The following is a 20855-nucleotide window of genomic DNA, read 5'->3' on the forward strand; positions in this document are numbered from 1 at the left end:
GGCACGATCACCTCCCTGCTCCTGCTGGCCACACCATTTCTGATACAGGCCAGGATGCCATTGGCCTTCTTGGCCACCTGGGCACACTGCTGGCTCTTATTCAGCCGGCTGTCGATCAACACCCCCAGGTCCTTTTCCGCCAGGCAGCTTTCCAGCCACTCAACCCCAAGCCTGTGGCATTGCATGGGGTTGTTGTCACCCAAAGTACAGGACCCGGCACTTGGCCTTGTTGAACCTCATCCAATTGGCCTCGGCCCATCGATCCAGCCTGTCCAGATCCCTCTGCAGAGCCTTCCGACCCTCGAGCAGATCAACACTCCCGCCCAACTTGGTGTCATCTGCAAACTTGCTGAGGGAGCACTCAACCCCCTTATCTAGATAATTGATAAAGATATTAAACAAGACCCACCCCAAAACTGAGCCCTGGGGGACACTGCTTGTGACAGGGACGCAGGCTTGCTCCTGCTGCTTTTCCCTCTAAGAAGGGAGCAGCTAGACCTATGAAGGGAGCATTAGACCTTTAATCTGAAGGTTGAGATTCATGTCCCGTTTTCAGGCGACAGCTCCTTATTTGGCCCAGGTGATCCTCAGCGGTCTGGATGAAAGCATCAGCACTTGGGGCGCAGCATGGGTTCACTAGTGCTGTTTGAGTGAGCCAGGCCCATTTGAAGGGTGGGATGGGGCCTTTTGCAGCAGAAGCAAGAGCAACCCTCAGTTTCGGAGTTCTTTCTACTGCCCCTTCCTGTAGCAGGAGCGGTGTGAGTTGGTGTGAGTGGGCTGCTGCAGGGGAGGGATGGTTTGGGATGGAAGTTGGAGTCACTTGGGTGGTGGGGAGTGGACAGGGGTGATGGCCAGTAAGGGTGGTCTGCCAGGGGTGAGGTTGGGCTCTCCTGGATTTGAGACAGGGGTTAGCCAGGGAACAGAAGAGTGGGTGAGACCAGCTTTCTCCAGGGTCTCCCATATACCCGTTAGTGTAGTGACCCCTTCATGTCACTCGTATGGAGCCATCCCAAAGTCCTGCTCATTCCTAGCCTCCTTCCCCTGAGCCACCCAAATCCTGATGACTCTCCCAGCATCCCAGTCGGTCATTAGGGATTGATTACCTGCCAGCAGCTCCTTATCCCCCCTCTCTTACCTGATGCCTTGCTGGCTCCATTCATCCCAGCCCTGCTTCACCCCACTACTAGTCCTCACAAAATTTCTTTCACTGACTTCTCCCACCCAGCCCTGCTTTGGCAAACAACCTTGCCAAAGCTGTTTGGGCTTAAAAAAATAACCCAAGCTTTTTATTTACAGAATTGAAAGCTCGCTTTCAAGATTTTGGGGGCAAGTAGAATCAGGCACAAGGAAGAGGGATAGACAGTATTCTTTGGGCCACTGGCCAAGTGCTTTGCACCTTTTGGTCTGGAAGTTGCTGGCTGAGGCTAAATCCCTCCAACAATGCCTCACCTGCTATTACCACTTTATCTGAAGTCATAAACACAGCCAGCGAAGAAATTATTTCTAGGACCTTAAAAAGAACTCACTTCCATAATTCACATCTTAACTCAATGGCAGTTGCTCTCACCAGCAGCAGAATTTAGGTTGAATGCAGAGTTTCAGACCTTTCCCACTGAAGCATCTCCTTTAGTTGCCACCTTTGACAGGGTATTCAGTTGGCTGGGTAAGCAATCTTATCCCATACAGCAATTTTTATGTCTCATGTTTCAAAATAAGATCATTGCCTTGCTTGTGCTTGCTGGCAGTCGGGTTGCTACTAGCAGTATTCACAACACTTTGCTGTTGTTAATCATTGCCTGCCTTCACACATTAATACTTAAAATGAGATATTTAATTAATGCTGTGTGTTTCTGGACCAAGTTTCACATGAGCATCTCCCAGGCTTTACCAGCTGGAAAGGTTTTCGTTTCCACCATGCCACAGCGCCGGAGGTGGAGCACTGGTCCGGCACCATGTGGTGTGGTATGTCCTTGTTGCCCCGTGGAGTGCTGTGGCTGTGCACATGCGCTTGGAGAAGCTCACATGAACACGGACATTGACATCACCCGTATTTGTGGAAATGCCTCATCAGCTGGTGCCGTCTCACATTCCTGACTGGGAGAGGCACCAGGGTGGCTCGCCATGGTTTACTCCTTTCTCAGAATCCGTGAGGAGACTTAGTGAGGGCAAAGCTTGGAGATACACCTCTCCCATCGTGTCATCTATTTACATGGCACATGCCTTGTGTGCGTGTGTGAGACGGCGAGGGCTTTTTTTTTCCCCCCTGTCCTAGTTCTTCCTTCTGGCTGTGGTGAAATGGAAAGGTGGGACGCGGTCATCTCTGCCAGCGAGAAGGTTTTCTGTATCTAACGCTGGCTTGGAAATTCTTTAGGTGACATCACACCATGTCTGTGCAGACTCATTGTTTGTCATGGAAAAGCCATTCATCCATACACAACTTCCTTCCTCCCCAGACTCCCGGAGATAAACTTTCCATTCTGTCTATTCCCTATAGAAACAGACCCAAAACATGTATGCGTGGCTACACACACATACACCTCGCCATCCCTCCGTCACGCTCAGGGCTGTGGGAGGAGGAAAAGGGAGGAGGATATAGAAGATGTGAATAAAGTCACCCTGTTTTCTTCAGACGTGGATCCTGCTGTGCCTGAGCAGTAAAACTTCCCTCCCACCGAGGTTCTGGGTCACACAAGGCTTTTTTGTCCTGAGGCTAATTCTGGCACTCACAGCCCCACATCTGCCTGCCAGGTGAGATGGGCCACCAGCTGCAGGTACAGCACATCTGGATGGGGGAGGAAGCAAAGCGTGCTGCAAACAAACACAGCAAGTCCACCGTGGCGGGCGCAAGGAATTTGATAAAAAATACACTTCAGCGGTCTGAGCTGCTGAGCCTGGTGATTCATGTCTCGGGCGCTGCTCATGAGGCAAAGTGAAAGGCTGGGTACTTGCGGGTCTTCGACAACGTACATGCCGCGGCCGCAACCTGGGTGTTGCTAGAAGGGACCCGCACGTTCAGCCTCCGTTTGGGGAGCCGCCGCCGCAGGGGCAGGGTTGGGGGGACGCCAGGCCCGGCGAGGAGGCCGTGGCAGGGGGGTGGGAGGGGGGGGGTGGTGTCCGTGGCAAAGAGGTGGGGACCGTGTGGTGCAGGGTAGGACAGGACAGTGGGAGGCCGTGCGTGTAGGGATGGAGGCAGCAGCAGCCGTGTCGATGGTGTGATAAGGTGGCAGTTTCCCTGTGGCTGGAGGGAGGCAGGGTGCGAGGAGCGTTTGTTACAAGTACCCGCACGGGTCCGGGATGCCTGCGTTTGCTTTCTACTGGTGTCTGGGGGGGAAAGGGCTGAGGAGCTGCCAGACTGAACCCGCCTTTGAGGTTCCCGGTGGGTCGAGCCGGGAAGAGAGAGGGGTGTTTGGACAAGAGGAGCCTTTGAAGCTTCTCTCCTGTCCACCTCCCCTGCCTATAAAGCCATTAGGCTCTGGTGCCAGCCCTGTCTGCGCTCGCCGCCGGCAGCCCAGCCTCGCCTCGCAGACCCCCCGCACGGGGCGCGGGGCTGGGGCCATGGCGTGGGGCCCTTCTGGAGGCCGTTTTGGGGAGGGGGCAGCTCATTTCCGAGCCGGCCCTGCATTACAAAGGCAGCGGGGCCAGCGCGGCGCTTTGATGTGCCCCGCCGGCTCCCCGCACACCTGCGGCCGCGGGGCTGCCCGCCACGGCACGGCACGGCACGGCACGGCCCGCGGCGGCACCGACGGACCGGGGTGGGGGGGCGCATCAAAGGCGGCCAAGCCGGGGGCGGCCCGGAGGCTCCGGGGCGCCTCCGGACGCCCCTAAGGGCGAGGCCAGCCCCACACAGCTCCTCGCTCCCCCCGGGCGGGACGGGGAGGCTCTGCCGGTGGCGGCCGAGCCCCGGCAGCGCGGCCCCTGCCCCGGGGCCGAGGGCGGGCGGGAGGCAGGGCCGCCGCCGGAGCCCCCGGGAGGCGGCGGCCGGGGGAGGGTCCGGCGGGGGGCGGCGGGGGCGGGGTGGGAGGGGAGGGGGCGGCAGCCGCAGCCGGGCTGTGCTCGCCGCGCCCCCGCCGCACGCAGGCCCCGCTCACGGCTTCTTCTCGGCGCTTCTCCGCAGGGCGCCCCGTCCCGGCGGCCGGCTCTGCGGGGGCTGCCCCAGCGCCGCCGCCCGCAGCCCACCATGACCGGGCCGAGGCTGGCCCTCGCCGCCGCGCTTCTCTGCAGCTGCACCTCGCCGGTGGCCGACGCCAACTCCTGGTGGTGAGTGAGGGCGCGGGGGAGCCAGCGGCGCCTTTGTCCGCCGCCGGGGACCGGGGACCGTCCGGGGGCGGGCGGCGGAGCGGGACCGGGGCGGCTGCCCTGCGCTCCCCGCGGGGACTTCCCTGCCTCCCGGGCTTCTTCGGCAGCAGCTCACTCCTTTCCAGGTTCCCCCCTCCCACTGTCCCAGCCCAATTTCTGGGGACGTGGGACGCAGCCCCTCTCCTCCAGGCGTTTCTGGGCTCCTTTTGTACGGGCTCGCTGAAATCCCGTCCGGGCTTTAAGATGTGGGAAAAGCGTAAGGAGAGGATGGGTAAGGTTTCCTACCCGCTGCCAAAAGCCCTGGGAGCAGCCGCGGAGCCCCCTTCCCCTAAAGAGCGGAAAATAGCCTGGCTTGAAGGCAGGCATCGCTCGCTGGCGGTCTGTAGAAAAGCAGCTCACTTTCCTCCTTTGCAGAGAAAGTGCTGAGCTTTCTCTCAGCCCCCTCCCCATCCCGGGTGTCCTGTGTTTAAACTCAGGTTACAAACGAGCTGTGTTTCTCCCGCTAGAGCCCTGGAAAAGCCTCGCGTCTGGCAGAGCCGTAGAGGAGGCAGCTGACAGGAGGAACGCGCCCGGGCTTTGGGAGGGGAGCCGGGCCGGGCTGGGCTGGCGGGGAAAGGTGCCGGGTGTTTCGCAGACTGGGCCTCTCCCTCCAGACTCCCTCGGATGTTTTTCTCATCGTAGGTCTTTGGCCATGAACCCCATCCAGAGACCTGAGATGTACATCATCGGCGCTCAGCCGGTGTGCAGCCAGCTGCCGGGGCTCTCCCCCGGGCAGCGCAAGCTCTGCCAGCTCTACCAGGAGCACATGGTGTTCATCGGGGAAGGGGCCCGCAGTGCCATCAAGGAGTGCCAGTACCAGTTTCGGCAGCGGCGGTGGAACTGCAGCACAGTGGACAACACCTCTGTCTTTGGGCGGGTCATGAAAATAGGTAGGAGCACCCTGCGGGGCAGGTGCTGGGTGCAGGCTGGCTGTCCCTGTGGAGCTTTCTCCTTTTCTTCAAATACACCTGCAGGAGTAAGGAGCCCTATTAGCACTGCTCCTAAAGCTGCCTTTAGCGAGCTTTTCCATTCCCTGGTGTGCTGATGCTGCCTGTATGCTGCCTATGCCTGAGCGGTTGGCAACGGTACACCTGAGCCGCAGCAGGAGGAGCTAGCTGGGGCAGCAGGGGAGACGGCGGGGGGGACACACTTTCTTTGGGGGGCATGGGAAGGTCAGGAAGAGGGGGGCTGCTTTTGTTTTGTGTGCTTGTTTAAAGGTAGGGAGGGAAGAAGCTAGAGCCAGGAACAATGGACCCGTGCTATCATTCCCAGCATCTGGAGTGCCCTTGGACAGGGAATGCATCCCTGAGATGTGGGAAATATGGACTCCCCTGGCATAGGATCCATCCCCCGTGCCCCCCTTCCCCTCCCGCCCCATTCTGCCACTTTCTATGTAAACCTGATTTTTATAATTCCTGCCCTGCTGGCTGTAAGAGGCACATTGACAGGCCATTGCTGCACTTGAATTGAGGTGTGACTGAGCTACATTGTCCCAGCTTCTTTTGAAATGCAATCATCTGATGGCAAGAAACTGAGAAATCCGGGCTTGGTTTGATATGTCCGACAGCCAGGACAATAAAGAAAAGGTGTTAAAACAGCCGCTTACACATGCACGCGCGCGCACACACACAAACACACACGCGCATTCTCTCTCTCTCTCTCTTTCTCTCTCTCTCTCTCTCTCTCTCTCTCTCTCCAACCCCAGGTTTTGTTTCCCACCCACAAAGCTGATCATTTACACTGAAGAATCCAGAACCAGCACTAGTTCTTGGTTGTAAGGTCAAGGAAAACACTTAGCAAGGGATGGAAAAAGACCACCAGCTCCTACACCCCCAGCTGCCCCCGTTGCTTGCACCTTTTTGGCTTCACTCTCAAAAAAACCGCATAGGCAGCAGGACGCCAAGAGATGCTTCTTTAATACCTCTGGGGCGTCAAGGTGATAGGGTACCAGAGTAACCAAGTCCTGTGATCCCTTCCATTTGATTCTGAAATTCTTATGTGTCATCCTAGAGAATTTTAGGGATGTTTCTGCATGTGTTACTCAACGTTTCAGAATTCCTAATTCAGCCTACCAGTGCTATTCTAATTCTTCCTGCCCGGCTCATACCCCAACAAATTCCTGCTTCTCTGGGGTACTCCCCTGGGAAATGCTGTTTCCTGACACATACTTTCAGCTCCTGACACACATCCAAGGCATCTGCGCATCCTTGATCTCTCACTTTCTGATAGTAAGGGTGGTGGCCAGATGAGGCTGCGTGCAATCCCAGATTGTTAAAACTTGTGCTTTGGCGTATGAAAACTGAAATTTCAGCCACCAAAGGGAAAGGACAGAAAATAGGCCTCCATCTCTCCCTTCTGGTGTCCCTCCCTCACCTGTAACTTATCCCAAAGAATGGGGTAAATTTCAGATCCCCAAAGAGATCTTAGTGACTCCACAAGGACACAAGAAAATAGGAATTTTGCCTTCTGGAGCAAACTTCCTCCTGTTCCTCAGTACCTTCTTGCAGCCCCAGCTGTTAAGTTAGTCCAGTGGTTAAGTCCACACATGGAGAAAAGAAGTAAGGGTGAACTAAAAGAAAGCAAAGATCGGAGGTGAAGGATGAAGAGCAGTAAGGAAGGATCAGAGGGTGTATGGGAAGAAGGGACTAGAGTGGACAGTGGGAGAGGGAAGATTTCTCCTCTCTAAAATGAATTTGATCCTGTTAGTTTAGATTGGGAGTAGACTGGGTTTTGATGAGGAAAGAGGTGGTGTGGGTATGTGATGGGTATGTCCAGTAGTCCTGCTGCTGTTGTTTGGTTTGTGTGGGTGTGCATTTGTTTGCTAGGACTGCTGTTGTATCTCTAGTAGAAATCTGCTGATGGTAGTGTCTGTGAGGTGACTGACTGCATTTGCCTGCTGTTTAAAAAACTATCCCAACAAAGAGTTTTGAACCCAGCTCCTTTAGATACTCTGGTCAGTTAGAGCATGTTCAGATGTTTATACTCCAGTACAAGACAGCACAGAAGTAAGAAAAATGTCACCAGAAGTGGCCTGGGTTGTTACAGGGTCTATGATGATTCATCACTGCTGCCTACGTCAGTGATAAGCTGCTGTGGAGGGGGATGCTGCCTCTTCTCTTTTCTCTTAGTTCCACCTTCTGCTTTTACTTTTTCTTTGTAATAAGGCATTGCTCATCATTTCAGGAAATCTGTTTTGCATGCTGGGGGAAGAAAACAAAGCCCTTCAATCTCTCAGGTCATGTCAGCTATAAAGTCATTGTTCCCTGGGTTCATACTGTGTGCCTGTCTCCTGTTTTCAACCCCTGAGCCTCAATTCTGGACCACAGCCCTTTTTCTGTATACTGTGCCAATGGCACAAGAAAGGTCTGGAGACCAGAATATCTGCAGGAGTGCAGAGGCATGCCAGAGTGTTGTGGATAGGGGGGGAAAAAAGAGATAAGAAGGACCCAGAAGGTGTATAGTGTGCCAACAACCCTCAGCTGCCCACCCACTGATGCAGGCATGGCATATATTATATGATTTCTTGAGCTGCTCTAGATTGTGAGAGGGGAGGGGAACCTGCCCTGGCCAAGTCCAAAGCCTGGGAGATCCTCAGGAGAGTGTTCACTCAGAAACCTGGAAGATTTGTTTCCTTTCCCCCTCGCAGAACTTGGCTCAGCTCAGAAATGGGAGACCCGGTCGGTCTGTGTTTAATCATTACACCTTCATTTTGTGCATTTCATAGAGGTGAGGCAGTCCAATGATACAAAGCTTTTGTAGAGGCATCTGTGGCACTGAAGTAGGCTGCCTTTCAGCATTGCTTTTTCCTAGTGTTTGTGTTGTCATGGGAATTCCTCTTTTTAAATGTGGTTTATTCAATAATGATATCTGGCGATGTACAAAAAATTATCCTTCTGAAGTTGCTTCTTGTTCTGTCAATACAGATTTTAGACTGCATGTGTGTGCATATATGTATCTATACATTTTATACAGACACATTCCTCACTTCGACATTTACGAGGGAGAGGACAGAGGACCCAAAAAGGTCGTGTTAGAATTCCCTCAGGGGACAATATATCTCCTTCAGCGCAATCCTAAACGCAAGGCTGGGTTTTCCAGGTTAGTCTAGTCATTTGTGGAGCCAAAGATCTTATCTCTTCTGCCTTTTCAAATGCTAAAAGAAAAAAAAAAAAAGTCGTCATAAAAGAAGAGAGCAAAGAGAAATATTTTTCCTTGTTTTTCTTTGCGATTGCCAAACTTTAGGGAAATGCTTTTAAAAAAAATGGTTGAAACTAAAACTTTTTCATCAAAAAAGTTAGAGCGACACGTTTTTTTCATCTTTGCGTCAGTCTCCCCGCTGGGCTCCGTTCTTCTCCCGTCTCTTTCTCGTGCAGCTCCCGAAAAGCGAGTCGCGGGGACCGACGCCTTGTCTGGGTGCAGCGCACGCTGGCATCCTCGCCCGTGCCCCCCGAAAGCCGCCGGGGCCCCGGGCTCCCCGTCCCGGTGGCGGGCGGGCACAGGAGGGCAGCAGAGCTCCGCGGAGCTCCACGCCGGTGGGCAGAGCCTCCCGGGGACCGCGGCCCGGGCATTGTCCACCGAGCCTGGGCCAGGGCAGAGCAGCCCGGGGTGACTCCGGCCCATCGCTCGGGAGAGCTCGGCAGAGGCGTGCGAGGGGGCAGAAGGGGGGTTGCTGCCTGACCGCCCCTGTAACCTCTGCTCACGTTTGCACAAATTTGGGGAATAATGCCCTGGTCTGTTGAGATGATGGCACAGAGGTGTGTAACTGGAGTGAACTTTGAGATGTTGAGCAAAAACCCAAACACTTTTCCAAGGCTGGAAGTTGCGGTAGGAGAGCAGAGACAATTAGGATATATACACCCACAACTGCCAGCTACGAATTTGCTTTGTATTAGCACAGGATTTCACGCACACGTCCAGTCCCACTTGCCAAACCAAGCTGCGGTCTTCCAAACCTACATCTACTGAGCACTGTGGTTTGTTTTGCTTTGTGGGCAGCAAAGGGAAAAAACTCACCCACCGTCACCTGCTTCAGCCTCTCCCACCACCATCCTCAGCGGCCTGAACTCCTCATTCAGATCCAGGGGCTGCACATTGACTTGTGCTGCTACATCTGAAATGTGGGGATGGTTAAAACATGGACAGCAAAGTGTAAATCCAGTCTGTGCTTTCAGGGATCTCAATCAAGCTGTAACGATGCTAAGCACCTGGAGCCATGCAGGCTCTGTTGCACAAGCTGTAACACCGGGAGGACCTTTCCTTGTATGTATTTTAATCTCTATAGATGCAGGGATTCCTCTACTTTCTAGGATGATTGGTGTGTCCACAGGGCTTGCACTGGTAGGGGCAAAACTGCACATTGGACCATTACCTTAAAATACCCATAACAAGCAAAACAAGCTAAATGTGTAAAAGCTTGATTTTGGTTGCTGAAAAATGACCATAACTCCCTTATGGGCTAGTCTCAGTTGAATTACCTTAATTAGGAGTCACTCCTCTTTACCTCTTGGATCAGGGAGTTTTGGGGGCCATAGTCCTCTCCTTATGACCTGCTAGTAAGGCCATCCTTTCTATATTATGTGTCCCATAGCATTTTATCAGCCTTGTTCTGTACTCCAGAGCAGAAGCCCTTGGTGTACAACTCTCATTTGGGGGGGGTGAAATCACAAGTTGTTTGCAAGGTGGGTGCCATTCACAGCCTTGCCTTTGTCTTGGGTCATTACCACTAAGCTGGTGATAAGCTGCTATTAATTACAGATTGTCAGCACATGCAAATTGGAACAAGAGCATACCAAAAGCATCAGCTCAGTCCTGCTGAGGGAGCTGGCACTGAGAGCCTCGTGGGCTGGTGACAAACTGTTCTTGGAGGATCTGCCCTCTGAAGTCATTCAAATTTGCTTGAGAGCATTAGAGGGTTGCCTCTTGCTGGAGTTTGGTGTAATTAGTTCACAATCAGATTGCTTATTCCAGTGAAGCTTTGGCAGTTGTTCTTTTTATCACCTGAAAGTTTGGTGATGCACAGAATGACTCTGAAGGTGTTTAGCTATTTATTACACCGTGTGGTGAGAGTGCAGGTGTGGATTGCTGCCTCCTCCTCCTTATCCCCCTCCCTGGTCCACAGCACTCCCTGGTGCAGCACACTTGGCCTCATGCAGTCTTCTGGCTGCGTTGGTGCCCCGGTCAAATTGGGGCTGAATCACTGCCAGGAATACATAGCTGGAGACCCGATCCAGCTGCTTGGCTCAGACTCTAAGCTGTATAGAGCATACGCTCCAAGCAGGGCAGTCTCTAGTAAACCTGCTAATGGAAAGTCTTTTCATTTATTATTGTCTACATGGGAAAGTTTTACTTGTTCCAGCACCGCAGTTCTGCAGGCGTTGGGAGAGCCTCTGCCTTGATGCATTAGTGTAAAAATGGGTTTCCTTCATTTGTCTCAAAACAATTCTCAGCTGACCTTATGTAAAACAAAATAAGGTCGATGAACTGAGTAGCCCATAAAGAGTGCTTGTCCCAATTAAATGAAAACCATTCCAGAGTGGTATCTGGCTTAAGCGGAACGCTCCTTTCGCACAGACCCAGCCTCGTTAGTTGTTCTCAATGATTATTGGCAAATTCAGTGGCTGAGGCAGCAGCTGTATTTTCAGCAAGTGAATAACCCTCTTGCTGCTTGAGAGTTTCCTCTGGGTTAAAATGAGAGGATACTGAAGGGTTGATCTGAGAGGAAGAAGGCTGAGCACTCCCTGCCTATGGTATTGCTGTTTCTTTTGGGCAAGGCCTGGAGTTTCCAGGGCTTTTAAATGGTCAAATATAAGTATAATAAAAATATTAACCCTTGAGGAGCAGCACGTACAAATTCATGAAGAACAAAGTCTTTCCAAGAATATTCCTCCAGGCGACAGCAGGAATCTCAGCCCCTTCCCTGGTGTGTGTCAGAAAATCAGATTTGGGTTTGTCCTGGTTACACAGAAACTGACAACTCCGAACAGTCAATTGACTGGAGCTGTTAGTGTGAAATGAAAACAAAAACGGGATGCAAGCATGTGTTATGACAGTTCCCCCTCTACCAGAATGGGGTGGTGCCCTTGGGCTTGACCACCCCGTTCCTTTGTTCCAGTTAATTCTGTGCACCTTCTCAGAGCACACCATGTCCTACTGTCTGGAGCCCGTTGCTTGCTCCTTGCTGCGTGTTGTGTTTGTTAAATGAGATCTGTCTCTCGTTAATTTGCGTCTCATGTCTCTCTCACAGGGAGCCGAGAGACTGCTTTCACCTATGCCGTCAGTGCTGCCGGGGTGGTGAACGCGATCAGCCGGGCTTGCCGTGAAGGAGAGCTCTCCAGCTGTGGCTGCAGCCGGACCGCACGGCCCAAGGACTTGCCCCGAGACTGGCTGTGGGGTGGCTGTGGGGATAACGTGGAGTATGGGTATCGTTTTGCCAAGGAGTTCGTGGATGCCAAGGAGAGGGAGAAGAACTACGTGAAAGGTTCTGAGGAGCAGGCTCGCATGCTGATGAACTTGCAGAACAACGAGGCTGGTCGCAGGGTAAGACGAATGCTGACCCTTTCCTCTTTCTCAGAAGCAGATTCAGAAGGCTTGGAATAGCTAGATACCAAATTACTTGGAGGTTTGATGAGGGATAATCCAGTGATGCCCCACTAATAGTGTATGGTCACATTTTTCTGCATTTTTATGAATATTACAGACAATATTGACAATATTATATTGAGTTTTAATGGCAGGCTTCCATTGCCAGCTAAAGCCAGTGAGTTTTTGGGTCTGTTGAGATACTGTATGGCACACGTGTGTAGACATGTTAAGCTCTTTCCAAATAAACTAGGTGCTGTCATGGCCTACTTTCAAGGTTTACGTCTTGGAAGCTGGCTTCCCAGAGCTGCCAAAGAGACAGGCTGGTGGTGAAAAGAAGAATCTGTTGGCATGTGGAGTTCTCTTCTTCGGCCATCATTCAGATTTTTGGGAATATAAGGCCAGAATCAAACATTGAATCGGGCTACCTGTCTATCTCTGAAACTTATGCCTTGCTCAGTTCCCTTGGTATTGGGCAAAATAAATAATTTGCATCTAGGTGACAGACATTCTCTGAGAAGATGCACAGTTTTGATTTGGAGACCCCTGGAGATGGAGAATCCATCACTTCCCTTTGTAATATGCTCCCATCATTAATCACCGTGTTTCAACACTGTACCTCATTATCATTTTAATTTATCTGGCGTCAGCTTCCAATCAGTTCTTTTTCTGACTTTTACAGCTAGATCCAAAAGCCTCTTAGTAATCAGAATGTCCTCTGCATAGAAGTATTTATCTACTGTAATTTATTCACCACTCTTTCTTGACAAACTAGATTGAGCACTGAAGACTCTTGCACTTTCAGACGTTCTCATCAGCCATCAAATCATTTTCACGTCATTTTAGTGTACCCTTTCCAGTTTTCCCATATCCTTTAAGAAACTGGATACCAAAATGACATTCTGATACTGGTCTCACTGATGCTGTAAACATAGGTGAAGTTGCCCCCTTTGTATGCATTCAGTGTATGCACATTCGCTTTTTACACAATTCTTCTGTCTGTGATTAATAGCCTGGAACGTGTAACATCTTTCATATGTGGTATAACTATGTAATCCTGCCTCTTTCCAAATGTAGCACAGGAATACTTACTTGAACATTTGTGCCTTTTCCACATGGTGTTTAAAATTTTTATCATTCTTCCCTAGTCGTGAGCTTTTCTAAGGTTAATTTTATTTCTAATGCGTATTAAAAAATCCTATTAAGTGTACTTAGCCTTGCTCTTTTGCACAGTCTTAACTAATATCCTTAGTTTCCTTATCAATTTTCTGCCCTACCTTACTTCTAATTATTACTGAATTATCTTTCCCTTTCCCATGTATGTCTGTCTTTTCTGCATGTAATTTTGGCTTTATTTTGCCACCAAAGATTTGCTCTGTTTTTTTGATTGTGAAATCAATGTGTCAGGTTGAAGCATTGCAAATACCGCACACTTCTTTTGTAAAATCAAATTGGGGTAAATTTGCAGTAGGTGGAAAACTGTGGACTTGAAAGATGGAGCATTCAGTGGGTTTTGGTTTGGAGTTGAGTTGGGTTTTTTTTGGCTTGGAAGGGCAGAGGGTCTGCATTTGCTTAGAAATGGGGGAGCATTCCTCCAGGGAGTAGCAGCCTGAAAGTGACATTCTTCTCTGCATTATTTGCTTTGAACATCTTACATGTCTGGAGTCATGAACTTGGATTACTACAAATAAATACCCTGCCTAAAATAGGGAGTGAATATGTTATGAGACTTTTTAACAGCCAGCCCTATTGCCTTGAGGGATTCAGAGACAGAATATGGCCAATAGTTTGAGGCACCAGTTGAACTGTAGTAACATCTGTATTAGAAGATAAAAGTCAGAAGATACTTGCTCCACAGCATGGGTAAAACACTGCTCGCTCTTATTGTTATACAGGCAAGAATCTCACTGAGCTGTGATTTCAGATGATGATACCGTTTTAGATAGAAGAAAGCTTTGTCCTGCTTTAAGGACAGAGCTAAAACCAGTTATGTCCTTCCTTTACTACACTGCAGAAAGTTGTTTAAATTGTGCTTGGAATGCTACAGTGCCCATGCTTGTTTAGACTCCATAGACAAGCTCTCAAGGTGATTTCTGTGTCCCCAGTTAACACAGGACCTGGACAAAAGCTTTCCAAAGGGGCCAGCAAAAGGCTATGTTATTTCAAGCTTGGGTTTTGTTGACTCTGTAGAACAGATAGCCATAGAAAATAACCTTAGTTTAAATGAGCAGAAGTCATTTTCGATTAAATTAAATGGAAGTATAAACCAGTGTGTAATCAAGCTTGCGGATCTCAAAGAACAAACTCTGATAAACTGAGTTAGTATACTCAGCCGAGGAACTCGATGTGGAGGAGGTCTGGAAGTTTTTCAAGTCAAAGATGCTAAAGCCATTACAATTCTGCATGCCAAGCAAGAGGAAAAAGCTTGTAGGAAGAATATCCAGACCTCACTGAATGAATAACTACTACAGAGAAGCTGTTAGGAATAGACTGAGAGCCTACTAAGAATGGAAAAAAAGAACTGATAGCAAATAAATAACAAACAGCTCTGTCTTAGAGGTCAAGAAGTGTAAAGATGAAATGAGAACAGTGAAAAATCATGCTGAGTCAGACCTTACAAAGGGTAGTAAAATAAACAGCCGAAGTTTTTTAAACTTTGCAAATTGGAGAAGACTGGAAGAAAGGAGACTGCTAGTCAATAAGGATGGGGCTGAGTCTAAAGACAGAGTAGTTTGGTCCCCAAAGTAAGCAAGTGCTTTACCTGGGTCTTCATGTTGGAATGGGGGACATTGCTCATGGGGAGGGGTACCGTATGTCTGCTGCACAATGGAGATGTCTTTTTCTGTCCTCAACGCTTCTGCCTAGGGGAATAAGTGCTCTTAGTGTAGATTTTTATATCCCCCTGGGACTGTGCTTTTTGGGGGAAGCCAGGCAGGGTGCCCTAGGGGCAGGCAATGTCTATCACAATAGGCAATGGCTGATGGTGCCAGCACCCTGTGGGAGCGAGGAAGGCATGAGGAGGCAGCTGTTGTATTCAGACAGGTAGAGGAAGAGGAGCTGAGCAGCCAGTACTGAAGTTGGGGCCAGCGGACCTGAGATGGGTGGGATGGTGCAGGGGGCTGCTGATGGAGGGAGTTTGGTTGAATGATTCAGATGGGAGTCAAGTGGCAGCAAAGGGTTGGAAGAACAGAGGGCTCTGGGGTAAATGAGTATGGGGCTTCAGGGTGGATTGAGTGGATGAGGATTTGGGGGTAGTGAGGAATGGAGATGCAAGGATTGGGAAAGGAGATGAATATGAAAGGATCTGGATGGAGATGAGACCTGGGATGGCTCTGAGATGGCAGACGGCATTGCTATGGGTTCCAGGGTTGTCTGGTCAGGATGGTATTTGGCCAGTACAGGGCAGCCTTTCCTCTTGTCTCTTAGAAATATATTAGCATGGGAGCAACTGAGAAAGGCTGGAAATGGAAATTACCACAACCAAGGTGGAAGCAAAACTCAGGTAGTGCAAAGCTCTCAAGTCACAGGGAGTGCCCACTTTCTTTCCTGGCACACTGAAAGAGCTGGTACTTGGCAGCATGGGCAGCGTTTACAGGAGGACCTGGGGGAAAGGATTTCTCAGAGGAAGAGGCAAAATGGGAAATAATTTGAGAAGAATTTCTCAAAGATCGATCACACAATCATTTAGAACATCATTGATTTCCTAAAAAGCAAAATAGATCCGATAGGTCTCGTTTATCTGAACTTCTGTGAGACATTTAATGTATTTCCCACCTGGGAAATGCTTGGTTAAATTGGGAAAGATAAGGAAAAATGCAGCAGCTATGAGATGGACAAGAAACTGGCTCAAGGAAAGATGTCAGTAAGTTGTGTGAAAGGACTTATCTTGATCTTAACAGAGCTTAATTAGCAGGGTTTTCAAGGACTTGGCTCAAGACCAACACTTAGTATTTTTGTTTCTCAGCCTCAACACAAGAATTAGGAATGGGCTGATGAAATTTGCTGATGATGTGAAGGTGGCAGGTATTATAAATACAGAGGAGAATCTGAATTTTGTACAGCCAATAAAACAACATAACAACCATCATTTGAGGTCTTGTATGAAAAATATTTTTAGTCATTAGGAAACAAGTAGAAAAGAATTGGGCGCAGCAGTCAGCTGCAGAGGACTGCAGATGCAATGTGGCTCGGAAGATGGTAAATATCCTATAACGTACTTGGGAAAGTCTTGTCATAAAACATGGGGGGATACTAATATTAAGCTCTCGTGAGGCCCCAAAATATTCTATCTTCTCATATTCCCAAGCAAAATGACCTCAGACTAGAAAAGACTTGTTATAGTTAACCCAAGGGATAGGAATCTCTTCTTAAGAAAGCAGGCTAGAATAGCTTGCCATGTTTAGCCTAGCAAAGTGAAAGTTGAGAGAGGATATGACTGATGGCTGTATTAGTGTGAGAAATAATAGGGGAGGAAAAGTACTTTTTAAGCGAAGGGCCAATTTGGCACAATAGCAAATGGGCATGAAGTGAATACATTTAGGCTGGAAATTAGAAAAAGATACTTTATCATTGGAATACTGATCAGAAAAATGGTGGCTGAAAACCTAATTGCTTTTAAAAGGGCACTCTATACACTTAAGGAAAATATTATCTGAAGCGGTGCCTACAATAGCAGGAGATCATACTTAATAACCGAGGAGGTCCCATCTAGTCCGGCATTCCTAAATGTTAAGTTTTCACTTCTGAGATTCTGGTTTTGGAAGTAGGAAGGTGCACGTGTAACTCCATACTCCCGAAAGTTGGTGCTGAAAGAAAGGAGACACTGCAGTGAGCATTGCTAAGTGGCCACCAGGTGCCATCCCACATACAGCCCTGCCCTGCGTTCCCAGCCAGTGTTTAAGTTGATGTCTTCTGATTTCTAAGCGGACTTTTGGCGTGTGCCCTCACTCAGTTTCCCGTGGGTGAGAAAGTTTTCCTTGAACCCGGAGGAGCTCTGGTGGCAGGAGACATCGTCTCCCTGCTCTCTGTGGTTCTCAGAAGGAGCTGAGAAAGACAGGAGGGGACCAGAGGTCTTTTATCTTTCAGGCAGTCCTGACCTCATCACCCCTTCACTCCACGTCGGAGTCCTTGTGGTGGTGGCTCCTGGCTTTATTGCCCTTGTTTGTTTGTCTTTGGCTGCTATCTCAGTATGTCCTTTCCTTACATCTGTCTTTTTCTTTCAATTGGTCTCCATTACCCTCTCTTATTTCTCTCCGTTCCTTATCTGTCACCCTGTCTGGTGGACTGTGGCGGTCAGTCCTTCCACGCTGTTTACCCAGTCAGCATATGGCAGGCCTCAGTCATCAGACACTCGAGCCCGTGCCAGAAGAGCCTGGAAGGGGGTCTGGCTAATGGACCACATAGGAATTCCCCATGAATTCTCTTCCCATTCCCATTCTTGCAAGAAAAGAATTGGAAGAGAACTTGGGCTTATGGGAAGGGGCTTTAAACCTTCCCATTAGAGGCGTTTTTAACCTGTTTAAGTGGCATGGCCATCGACCAGACCCTGCCCTCAGAACTGCATGTGGGGTCTGTTATTCTTTACCTTGACCTGAGCCCAGTCAGAGAGGAATTCTCCAATTTCCTCTGCTTTCTCCCCATCCAGGCAGCAAAGCGGAGAGTGGGAGAGCCATTTAGTGGCTGAAGCTATGGTTACCTCCACGGGACATTGATGGTGGGGAGCTGCGGGGGGCTGAGTGGCACTATGCTTACCTGTGATAACTGGTAGCGTTCACATTCCCCAGCACAGCTACTACCCACATGGGCCAGATGTTTTGAGCATTAGTTGCTTAAAGCCAAGTCGGAGTGAACTCAGTCCCATGACATTAACTGAGAGGGATCGAGTTGCAGTGTTTTTCTAAAGGAACAAAGCCCAGGATTAGGAAGAATCATAATACTTTATAAAAACACATGCAAGGGCAAGGGAGGCACGAGTGGCCTGGGATTTTACAGAGCCATAACCAAAAAGTGCTAACACAAGCTTATAACAAGCAGGCTGGCAATGCAATGAGGATATAGTAAGTGTCTGGGGCTCGGGAAATTCAGCTGTAGCTCTGTCTGGTATTGGTACAGCAGGAATCCTTAAGTAACAGTGTGGTTGGTCCTCTGCAGTTATAGTTCGATCCAAGACAAGTGCTTAACTCCCAGCCTGTAGCTGTTACATTGCACTATGAGGGATTGTCTCAGTAAATTGAGCTCCGAGGAGCAGAACTAAAGCTTCTCTGTTTTAAGGACTCACTCCATTTACTTTCTTGGGAGCTGGATTGGCCTCCATGTGATTTAGCCATTAAGCCAAATTGAATCTTCACTAGCTGTCAAAAGCACTAGAAATTAGTTAGACTGGGAGCAACCAGTTGTTGTAGGAGAACTCTGACCTCTCACTGCTGGTCCAGAACGCAGTCGTGGGCAGGAGGTTTTGCTTGCACTATGCTCAATTGCCTTAATCACATACTCCTTGGCAAGCGAATGCAGAGGGTTGGGAAGCTTTCTTTTGTGTCAGTGAGTGTGGCAGAAAAGAAACCTCAGTGTTTGGCTGCTTTCTTCAGCAGAAAACCTGGCTAGAAGACATATCGCTGTTTCCTTCAGAACATCCTTTTTTTTTCTTGTGTTCCTTGATCTCCCCCACCAGATAGAGCTGGTGGTGATTTTGCAGCTGATGCCAAACAGCTCTGCTTGGCACGCGGGCTCTGGCAGAGACGCTGCTCTGTGAACGTGTAGGACGCAGGGTGGTCATGGGAGAGCAGCTGTGAGCCTCGTGGCGTGAGCACGAGGAGCAAGGGCTGGGGGGGTAAGCTGCATGGCTCGGATGGCGTGGGAATGCCAGCTCTTCGCTTTGCAAACTCTGTCAGTACCTGCGAGTGCTGAAGGGATCTCATGCAGCGTGCAGTTTTGTACCTGTCTCTGAAAGGAATGGAAAGAACAAACGCAGCCTGCATTTTCAGTTTATTTTGAGCTTTGTTACTCTGAAATATTTTTCAATATTTCTCTCTCCTCCCAGCTAGTGTGGGGAGGAGGAGGGTAACCACCGTTATCCTTTACGTCCTGTACTTGGTCTGCTCAGGGTTTAACGCTCACTGGCCTAAATTTTCAAGAATATTTGTTAATTTTGATGCCGGATTTTCAGGGGTAGGATGCATCTACAGCCCCCGCAGACTCCTGAAAACGTAGCTGAAAGTATCTCGGAAAAGACAGCACCGAAATCTTGCGTTTGCTGTTTAAAACGTAGGCCCTTCTGCGCGGCGGCGCGCCTGTTAGTGCCGGGAAATGTCTGGGCACAAGATGGCGCAGGTTTGCAGTTAGGGCTTGGAACTCAGCCCTGCTCTTCATGGAGGGCCCCGGGTTGGCACCTCGAGCAGAGGTGAGCTGCTCTGCTCCAGGGTGGAGGTGTTCATCTTTCTCACCACCACCCCCCCTGCTTGTTCCTCTCCGGAAAGCGGTGCCTCCTCTGGACACTGCCCCTGAACGAGCTCCTCTCAGCAGAGATGGAGGGAAAGGGTGTGGGTCAGTGGATTTATTTCAAAAGGATGCAGATGTATCCCTGCAACGATAGCATCGGTTCCTGGTGTGTGTGGTAGGAAATGGGCAGGTGTTGCCTTTTCACGGTTCTGAAGGGAAAAACATGCAATACCGTGGTGGTCCATGAGACCGGGGAATTTCCAGAGTCCACGCGGAGAGGACTCTTTCTCTTCTTTCCTGCTCTTGACACTGCCGTCAAGTCAGAAATGTGCCAGGGGAAAAGAAGGTGGGGTGGGCAAGTCGTGTTTGGAGGCAGTGTGACAAGAAGTAGAAATATTTGGGGAACAAGAACACAACAGTCACAACAGGAGGAAGAGGAGACTTTCCTCTCTTCTGAAGGGAGTAGAAATATTTAGGGAACAAGAACACAACAGTCACAACAGGAGGAAGAGGAGACTTTCCTCTCTTCTGAAGGGTAGAACAACAGAAATTGGGGGATAATCAAAGTGATTATGAAAACATGATGAATTCACTGTAATTAAGCCAGCTGCTGGTGCAGCAAGAATAAACGCAGCTTTGCCTGATTGCACTCCTTTCCCCGCAGGCCGTGTACAAGCTGGCGGACGTGGCCTGCAAGTGCCACGGTGTGTCTGGCTCCTGCAGCCTCAAGACCTGCTGGCTGCAGCTGGCTGACTTCCGCAAGGTGGGCGACCTGCTGAAGGAGAAGTACGACAGCGCCGCTGCCATGAGGATCAGCCGCAAGGGCAAGCTGGAGCTGGTGAACAACCGCTTCAACATGCCGACGCAAGAGGACCTGGTCTACGTCGACCCCAGCCCAGACTATTGCCTGCGCAATGAGACCACTGGCTCGCTGGGCACTCAGGGCCGACTGTGCAACAAGACCTCAGAGGGCATGGATGGGTGTGAGCTGATGTGCTGCGGACGGGGTTATGACCAGTTCAAGAGCGTCCAGGTGGAGCGTTGCCACTGCAAGTTCCATTGGTGCTGTTATGTCAAGTGTAAAAAGTGCACAGAGATCGTCGACCAGTACGTCTGTAAATGAAAAGAGCCACCAAAGCAACAAATCTATATTATATAAATCTATATAAATATATTTTATATTTGTATAAATAAACAGATGATGATAATAATTAAAGAAGCTTATTTAAGAGACATTTTGGTTTTGAAATTTCCCCCATCAGGCCAGCTGGTTTGCCATTCCTGCAGTTCTGCTGGCAAATTTGTCTTTGGGTACATCTCACCTTGGATGTTTCGGTCAGGGTGAAGAGGCTGAGGAGGTGTTGACAAAGCGAACTCCCCCCTGCACACAAGCACACACTATTTCATTACAGAAACAAAGCCAGCGAGGAGGAGAAGGGTGGCTTCTTTCTGCTCTCTCATCTCTAAATCTCCGCGTTTTGCATAGTTACTGCACATCTGAAATTACA

The 20855-nt window shown here is 49.7% G+C and overlaps 1 protein-coding gene across 1 annotated transcript; it reads left to right on the plus strand.

Moving 5' to 3' along the window:
* The first annotated feature begins 4162 nt into the window (after positions 1 to 4162).
* WNT5B (Wnt family member 5B) lies at positions 4163 to 20482 on the plus strand. Its single transcript, XM_059816486.1, has 4 exons — positions 4163 to 4257; positions 4978 to 5225; positions 11579 to 11871; positions 20012 to 20482. Exons 1-4 carry the CDS (start codon positions 4178 to 4180, stop codon positions 20468 to 20470), a joined length of 1080 nt encoding a protein of 359 aa, XP_059672469.1. The 5' UTR covers positions 4163 to 4177; the 3' UTR covers positions 20471 to 20482.
* Positions 20483 to 20855: the final 373 nt, after the last annotated feature.

The sequence above is a fragment of the Gavia stellata genome, chromosome 4 (assembly GCF_030936135.1).
Source record: "Gavia stellata isolate bGavSte3 chromosome 4, bGavSte3.hap2, whole genome shotgun sequence".
Classification (NCBI taxonomy): domain Eukaryota; kingdom Metazoa; phylum Chordata; class Aves; order Gaviiformes; family Gaviidae; genus Gavia; species Gavia stellata.